Below are 9,666 nucleotides of genomic sequence, written 5' to 3' on the forward strand. Positions count from 1 at the left end.
ATTCATTGCAAAGCATAATTATAGGTTGAGGGCTATAAGCTAGATGTGACAATTCCAAGTTCTCTTCATAGTTCTATGATAAAGTTCAGCTTCATTGCCATACGAATAGTTTTGAAAGCATAGCATAATGCAGAGCAATTCTAAACAGATTGCGCTTGTTCTATATAAAATGTGCCACCTTTTTAAAGTATGCATTGACATGTATTGTACTCTCCATGCTTCTTAGCAGTGTGGTCATCCAAATTTGTGTTCGAGATATACATTTTAATCATTAACTTTTGCCTTTTTTGTTAGGTCCTGTTTATTTGACTCAGTTTAAGTTTCGTCAGATTGAAATACCACCTGGCTTCAATGCGAATCATCTTGATAAGAATGTAGATCCCAATCATGAGAAAAGCAGTGTGCACAGACATTATTTTGATAATCGTCACTCAACATGTCAACATTTTATCTGCAGCTTGTGCATAAACATGTATTCTTACTTGGATCCAACCAATATTCATATCTAAAGCTGTTTCTTTACTAAAACTGATGGAGTCTAGCTTTATGATAATTACGTTCATCCACTTAAATATGCATTTTGTATCATTAGGGGGAATATTAATGTTTGTTTATTACTTGAATTCATTAATTTGGCAAAATGGGTCTAATTGAGTATAAGTGATTAGAATCAATAATTCATCCGTTTCTCTCTTCCTAGGTGCAAATTGAGTTGAGCAGCTCGAATTTAATTCGTTTGTGAGGAACTCGTTTGCCAGGAAACAAAGGTAATCTTCTGTCCGTTATACTTTTGGGTTATTCTTTTTCTTTATTTCTTGAACCTTTCTCACATGGAACAAAGGTAATCAACTTCGTTGCAAGTTCTTCCTGCCTCTCTCTTTAAGAATGAAACATGAGTTTGTTTAGATCTAAATGCTTGATTTCGATGAAACATCTGTGAAAGTGATTAGTTCTATACTATGCAGTTGTATATATGCACCCTTATAATTTTTATAAAATAACAGAGATATTCTTGCTCCCATAAAATTTTATCAATTTAAAAGTTTTATAATATAAGTGATTAGTTCTATACTATGCAAATATTATTATGCACTAAATCTGATAGTTTAATGCTTATGTTTAGGTTCTAACTTTCTCTATAATATTAACATTTAACATTTGAAATTGAAACTCCAGAACAACGAAATGGATAAGAGTTGGATGGATTTCTCAAGGGTAAGCGTCGAATATCGAAATGGAGTCGAAAACTTTCTAAATTTAGTTTTTTGAATGCAAGTCAAGAGAATATGGTTCTTTGCCCTTGTAAGAAATGTGTTAACATTAATTGGCACATTCGTGAAGTTGTGTACGAGCATCTAGTTGTTTTTGGATTTGTTCGGGGTATAGAAAATGGATATTTCATGGAGAGTTTATATCAAGTAGATCTTCTTCCACGAGTTATTCGACTTATCCTACTCCTTCTCACCATCTAACTGTTAGAGAATATGACATGGAAAGGATGTTACGAGATGCATTTAATATGCACTTAATATGCACGATCATAATCACTCTGTTACAGAAAATGATTGTGACAATGATGTTAATGATTTCATTGAGATGAGAAGAAGTGGATGTGATGAAGAGCCAAATGGAGAAGAAACAAAGTTTTACAAGTTGCTGAATGAAATGAATGAACAACTTTATGAGGGATCAAAATTTTCAAAGCTTTCTTTCTGCATTCGTTTTTTCCACTTAAAATGTTTGGTAGGGTGGACTGGTAACTCTTATACACAATTGTTGGAGTTACTAGGAGAAATGTTTCCTTTTGCAAAAATCCCTCAATCATGCAAAGATATGAAGAAAATGATAAAAGATTTAGGTCTTGGATATGAAAAAATTCATAGTTGTCCGAATGATTGTATGTTTTATTGGGGTGATCGAAAAAATCAGGATTCTTGTCATGTATGCGGAAAATCTCGATGGATGACTAGGGACGCAGAAAATGTTACTGAGGATGAAGCTCAAGCACGATCAAGAAAGAAACAGGTAAAGATTATGTGATATTTTCCTCTCATACCTAGGCTACAAAAATTGTTTATGTCCTCCAAGACTGTTGAGTCTATGAGGTGGCATCATGATGGTAGAACCGATAATGGATTATTACAGTGTCCTGCGGATTCTTTAGCTTGGAAGTCATTTGACAACAAGTATCCAAGTTTTGCGAGAGATTCTCGAAATGTCAGGCTCGGTCTTGCAACTGATGGGTTTAATTCATTCAAAATCATGAGTACTTCGTATAGTACTTATCCTGTTATACTTGTTCTATACAATTTGCCTCCGTGGATTTGCATGAAACAATCATCTTTCATCTTATTCATGATAATCCCTGGTGAGAAAGGCCCCAGAAATGATATTGATATTTACATGCAGCCGCTAATTGAAGAGTTGAAAAAGTTATGGGAAGGGGTCAAAACATATGATGTGTTGAAGAAGGAGAACTTTAATTTACGCGTGACTTTATTATGGACAATTAATGATTTTCCTACGTATGCAAATTTATCTGGTTGGAGTACCAAAGGTCGTTATGCTTGTTCTTGTTGTGCTGCACAAACAAGTTCGAAGTGGTTATTTAATGGAAAGAAGTTCTCTTACATGGGACATTGTAGGTGGTTACCTGATAATCATAGATTTAGATGTCAAAAAAATATGTTTGATGGTGATGAAGAGTTTCAAAATGCTCCTGACCAAACAACCGGGTTTGATATATTCTCCATGTTGAAAAATATCAATTTTACTTATGGAAAGATGAATCAACCAACTAATACACGATCAAAGAAAAAGGCAAAGCAGGTGAATGAAGAAGTGAATGTTGACCAACATAGTGATGATGAGTCTGATGAAGAGGATGATCCAAATGAGGTAGACTTGTGGAAAAATAGGGGTATATTCTTCGAGTTGCCTTATTGGAAGAATCAAATTTTGAGACATAATCTTGATGTAACGCATATTGAGAAGAATGTTTGTGAGAATATTATTGGAACCATTCTGAATGATGGCACAAAATCTAAAGATAATCTCAAGAGTCGACTTGACTTAGTCGAAATGGGAATTCAACATTATCTTCATCCGCAATTACATCCTAATGGAAAATATTTCTTGTCGCCTTCTATTTTTTCTCTTTCGAAGAAAGAAAAAGAAGTGTTTTACACAGTGTTGAAGGATATAAAGGTCCCATATAGGTATGCATCAAATACATCTCGATGTGTCAGTGTTAAAGATCGAAGACTTTATTCTTTAAAGTCACATGATTATCACATATTAATGCAAGATTTAATGCCAATAGTTGTACGCGGTTGCATGTCGAGTAAGGTGACGTCTTGTATCATTGAACTTTCTAATATAATGAAAGCTTTATGTGGGAAAGTTTTGATGGTTAAAGAACTTCATAAACTACAAGATCGAGTCGCCTTGACTTTATGCAACTTGGAGAAAATATTTCCGTCTTCATTATTCATAATTATGGTGCATCTGCTAATTCATCTTCCTCAAGAAGCAAGAGTTGGTGAACCAGTTTTCTATCGATAGATGTACCCTATAGAGAGGTGTTAATTGAATTATATATTTCAAATGACTAGTGATTATACCTTTTAATAAAATGTATTTGCATAGTATGTTGTTTTGTGTATAGGTTCTTGGGCAAATTGAAGTCTTACTGCCTTAATAAGTGTTATCCGGAAGGATCAATTCCTGAAGGGTATTTGGCAGACAAATGTATGACATTTTTCTCTATATATTTGGAAGATGTTGAAACAATATGGAATAGACCAAATAGAAATGATGTGTTCAATACTAATGACTTACCTCAACATTATTTGTTTGGAAGTTATGGTCAACCACTAGGGAAAGTTAAAATTGCACACTTAGATGACACGTCTTGGGTACAAGCACACCGATATGTTCTTTTCCATCACGATTCAATAGATCCATTTCGTACGTAAGTCTTTCGGACCCAATACTAATGAAATTTCTTAATCTTTTATATTTATCATTCTTTAACGACATAATATACTTTATAGTGAGTTTAAAGAAGTCTTGAGATCTCGTGCATGCTCCCGAAGATTACATCAGCGAGAGATACATAAGTTATTCACAAAAACTTTTCATGAATGGTTAGGCCAGACAGTAAGCAACTAAATCATTCCACATACTTATAAATAATATATGTATTGCTTTTTATATAGAAATCAATGCAAATTAATTCACCATTCATGTGTAATAGGTTTGGAGTGTGAAAGAAGTTAGTAAAGATGTTATATGGCTTTCTCAAGGTCCGAATAGAATAATTAAAAGATATAATGCCTTCCTCATTAATGGGTTCAGGTTCCACATGAAATCTCATGAAAGATTAAGGAGGGCACAAAATTGTGGAGTCGTAGTTATTTCTTCAACTACAAGTTATGCTAGTGGCAGGGACAATAATCCGTAGGAGGGAGATGTTATTATTATGGAATTCTTTCGGACATTATTGAGTTAGATTATTATGGAAAACGAAAGGTTGTGCAGTTTTGGTGTGACTGGGTTTATGTAAACAATAATCGAGGCATAAAAAGAGATAAATTTGGGTTTACAATGGTGAATTTGTCTCGATTAATTCACACTGGTCAACGATTGATGGATGAAACATATGTATTTTTTTATCAAGTGAAATAAGTTTTTTACTATCACGATCCAATGGATGACAGTTGGTATGTTGTGCTCTGTAATACCCCAGAGACTTGATAGACATCGAGGATGGAAGTAGAGATGACATTGAAACAAGATCAGAATCTTTACCTCTAGTAGCACAAAATTTAGATGAAACTATCACTAATACAACACAATTTCAATGGGTTCAGGTGGAAATTGATGAAGATATTTATGACAACTGATATTACATAAGAATGTCTTAAGATTTTATATCTTACTTTATTTATTTATAATGTTATAACTTTTAACATGTTATCCTTCAATATATTCATTAATTAAACTGTTTTCTTACTAAAAATGCTGTTTGTTTATTATAGATATGACGTCGAGGAAAAAAATAAGTGATTTGCGGATTGTTCGAGCTTCTAAAGAGTATGAACAAACAAATAATGAGGAATCGAATGCTGTTAACTCTTCGGAAGTTCCTATAACTGTTGAAAAAGCTATAGAAATTCAAGATAATGTTTGACACTTAATTTAATAGTTTGTTTATTTTGAAAACTGACATTTAATAATTTCTTATATAGTTGAAAATGCTGGAACACGCAAGACTAGAGGATGTATAACGTTAGTGGAATTATACCAACTTCCTCCTGGGCACCGTGTCAAAGTTTCAAGAAACGATGTCGGTCAACCTATTGGCCCAGAAGCACGTCTTCTATCCAGTTACTTAGGCATAGTTGGACGTAATTCTAATCTTTTACCGATAAATTATGAGTCATGGCGCGAAATGCCTAATAGTAACAAAAATCAGGCTTTGTATTTTGTTAAGGTAATAATGTCATTATAATAGATACTCTATAATAATTCAATAGTAATTTATACTTACTTTGAACACTTATTTGCTGTATAGGAGAAATTTTCTTTAGAGGTCTTTGACGATTATTTGAAGCAAGCTTTAAGGAAGAGATGGAGAGACCACAATAGCTCATTAAAAAAGAAATACTTAAAGAATGATCTCAGTCTTGAAGAGAAGATAAAAACTGTCATACCTGGAATGCACATGTATCAATGGGAAGATACAGTCATATTTTGGAGTTCACAAAAAGTACAGGTATGACTTATTTTTCAAAAATAATTTTAACGAATTATAATATTGACTTTATAAGTGGTTGTTTGAAATTGTAGGATCGAGAGCATGTTGGTGTTGCTAGCAGGCAACAACAAAAGTTTATGCACACGGCTGGATCGAAGAGCTTTGCTTGTCTAGCTAATGAGGAGGTATTATAGATTATTCATATAGTTATTTGTATTCCATGTACATACTAACTCAAATTAATTATATTATGTTACATTGTAGGAAAATACATCTGGTTCTAAAGTTGGTCGAACAAACTCTTCGACATAACACATACAAAAAAAGATGGCACTCCTATGACTGCTGAAGCTGCAGAAATTATGGTACGTTTATTGGATAGATGATTTGAATTAAGTTTTATTTATATCTATAGTATGCCATTTTTATTTTAATTAATTATTTACTTTATTATTAGGAAAAATTGAGGGAAAAAAGGGCGGAGTATGAAGCTACGGCTTCGAGTTAAGGTCTTGTTAATGTGGATGACATTGAAAATCAAGCTATTAATGACTTTTTGGGTCCTGAAAGATATGGTCGGGTTCGCTGTCAAGGATTATTTGTTACTCCCGCCAAATATTTTGGATCCAGTTCATCTCAGTACATGTCATCCCAGTCTCAGTCTTCCCAATTAGAAGTTAGTCGTTTAAAACAAAAGTTGGCTGAAATGGATCAACAAATGGCTAACATGAAAGTTGAAAATGAAGCCAGGAAAGCAGCGGAAGAAAAGATAGAAGCATCATATCAGCAAAAATGTAAAGAATTTGAAAATCCACTAGAAGCTATGATGCAGATGATACAGAAAACGCAACCTCAAAATCCACCATCTTAGTCTTATTATGTTATATATTTTGTTAATGTTATTAAACAATGTTTAACTGCATTATTATTACGTTAATTTAAACTTTTATTTACTATAATGGTTTTGATGTTGGTTGTTATGGAAATAGAGTTTGTTGTTATAGATGTAATGTTTGTTGGATAATGGAACAGGTTGAAAAAAAATAGATTTGGGGTAATCGAAGAAAAAAATAACTAGTTGTCAATTTTGTGTGCATTAGCGGCGTTTGTAAAAACAAAAGTCGCTAAATAACACAAACAATACCGGCGTGTTACATAAAAACGCCACAAAATGTTTAGCAATTCTGCAGTGTTTTTGTATCAAAAAATGCTACTATATACCATAGCTTTTGCGGCGTTTATCTGAAAAATGCCGTTATATACAAGAGCTTTTGCGGCGTTTGTATAAAAAAATATCGTTATATACCAGACCTATTGCGGCGTTTTTATCCCTAAAATGCCGATAAATATCTTAACCTTTTGTGGCATTTATAAACAACACCACTATAGATGTAGACATTTTGCGGCGTTTGTATCCAAAAAAAATGCCATTATATATTTCGATCTTTTGCGGCGTTTGTTCTCATCACCTATTGCAGCGTTTATTCAAAAACGCCTCTATATCTCTTCACCTATTGCGGCGTTTTTTGTTATCAAACTCCATGAACTTTAGCGGCGCTAGTTTGCCCGGTGTTTCTTGCGGCGTTTTTCATATCGCCGCAAGCGTTTTTAGCGGCGCTTAAAAACGCCGTTATAGGTAAAAAACGTCGCAAATGCTCTTTTTTGTTGTAGTGTTGATATCACATACGTAAGGTTTTGAGTTCGAGTTCGTGTATGCAGAAAATCTCTATTGGAAGACTCATCTATCAAAAACAACCAAAGTCATATGTGTGATACAAGTCAATTTAGATTATTTAAAGCAAAGCCTTGGATCCCGAATAATAAAAAAAAAACATGATTTAAGAAATGCACTACCGTCCAATGATATGGATAATTTTAAAGAGACAAGGAGAGAAAAAATCGTGGATGAATTGAATTTTCCCAGGAAAATAATGAATACAAGAAAATAAATAAAGCCCTGGAATTCAGTAAAAAAGTGAAAATAAAATGAAAAGTGAACCGTAGCAAAAGGGAACTTTATATACTATAATGTTTTTGTTTTATCAGTTTTATTATAAAGCCACAGATTATAATATAAATTAACGAAAAAGACAAAAATATCATTACAAATTTAATATTTTAATTGTTTTTTCATTCTAAAAAACTTTTACTTGTGTCCAGAGATAGTTGTCTCACTATGCTCGACTTTGATTTATGATTGTAAGTAATTTTTAATGGTTTTATCTCTTGTTGTGGTTCGTTTGTTGACATAGTCGTATCTATTTGTATCAATTTTTTGTTTGAGTTTTTTAGATGGACTTTTAACCTTTTTCTTGTATGATCATTGTATAAACTCAAGTGGTTAATTTCAGTTATAAGAAAAAAATGTTTAATTATGTATTTAGTTTACGCTTATGATTGTAATTGTAGACCTTTTATTGCAATTTAGTATATTACATTTTTTAATAAGACAAACAGTTTCTATTTGTATAAAAAGGGTAAAGTAAACAAATTGTTCCCCGACTATAAGACATTGTTTTATTGAGTCCCCTGACTACTAAAAATTGTAAAACGATCACCCAACTATTCATATGTTTCAAATTCGTCCTTTTTCGCTAAAAAATTAATGGTCATCTAAGCTGAAAGTTAATATGTTGATTGAGACATGATAGTCGTTTGAGATTCTGTGATCAGATTTTATCATATCTGAGTCAGTAGCTTAACGTCTAACTTAGATTGTCGTCAATCTTTTAATGAAAAATGATGAGTTTAGAATATACGAATACCCGAGTGATCACTTTGTAACTTTTAGTAGTCGAGAGACTCATCAAAATAACACCCTATAGTCAAGGACAATTTATGTACTTTAACAAAAAAAAAAACCCTGTTTGCATCGTAATTTAAACAGCACTGCAATGTCCATTGCCTCCAAGCTTCCGGAAAATGGCGGATAACCTTGAAGACGACGATGAATACATTGACATGGAGTTGTCATCGTATTATTCAAACTCCATAAGTACAAGGGAGTTTGAATTCCAAATGTCTTCAGTTTCCATGAAAAGAGCCCACCAATTCACCAGCCGTGACCTTTTCTACAAGGGCAAACTCCTCCCTCTTCACCTTCCTCCTCGCCTTGAAATGGTGCGAGAATTGCTGCAAAACTCCATTAATGAAGCTGAAGCTTATATCTCACCTTCTCAGTCTTCAAGAGATGTTGCTAATGGCAGAAATGGTGAAGTTCAACCCAAGAGATCTTGGACCAAAAGGCTTAAGTTCATCAAGCAATCCTCCATTGGTTCAATGCTGAGGGCTTATTCTAAGGTTTACCTCAGATCTATGATTGGTAATAAATCCAAAAAGAAAGCCCCATTGGAGCAAGTACAGATTCATCAAGACAATGGAAATCACCATAGAAGATCTTGTTCTGTGGCCATCAAACGTCATTCATCTCCCTCATCATCATCATCTTCGAGTTCGAACGCTTCAAATGGATATCAGCATTTGCAGTTTCTTAAACGAAGCAACAGTGTAAATGCAGACATGGAGAGCCCCATTCAAGGGGCCATTGCGCATTGCAAGAAATCTCAGCAGTGGATTAGATCAAGAAAAACTATGAGCGAAGTTGGGTTTTATTCGCTTTCCAGCTCTGACATTGCAGTTTCTGAAGATTATCAAGAGAGGACGCACATTTACAGGGGATGAAAGTAGAGAGAAAAACATGCATGAATCATCATATAGAATTTTCTCGGGTGAACTATGCATTTAGTACATAAATTATCAATTTTGATCTGTTTTAATACTTAAACTTTCATTTTTTTTTTCAAAATTTATCCAAATTTCTCTTATTTATTGTATTTTATCTTTTCTTCCGATAGAGAGAGATCCGTTTTGATTTCCGTAGCAAAATCTGAACAAAACATGAGGGT

At 33.4% G+C, this 9,666-nt stretch overlaps 1 protein-coding gene across 1 annotated transcript; it reads left to right on the forward strand.

Annotated features, from left to right (window-relative positions):
* Nucleotides 1-8,683: 8,683 nt before the first annotated feature.
* Nucleotides 8,684-9,442, forward strand: LOC120208713 (probable membrane-associated kinase regulator 4). The gene has a single exon (XM_039207924.1). It carries the CDS (start codon nucleotides 8,684-8,686, stop codon nucleotides 9,440-9,442), a length of 759 nt encoding a protein of 252 aa, XP_039063855.1.
* Nucleotides 9,443-9,666: the final 224 nt, after the last annotated feature.

The sequence above is a fragment of the Hibiscus syriacus genome, unplaced genomic scaffold, assembly GCF_006381635.1.
Source record: "Hibiscus syriacus cultivar Baekdansim isolate YM2019G1 unplaced genomic scaffold, ASM638163v2 tig00017173_pilon, whole genome shotgun sequence".
Classification (NCBI taxonomy): Eukaryota; Viridiplantae; Streptophyta; class Magnoliopsida; order Malvales; family Malvaceae; genus Hibiscus; species Hibiscus syriacus.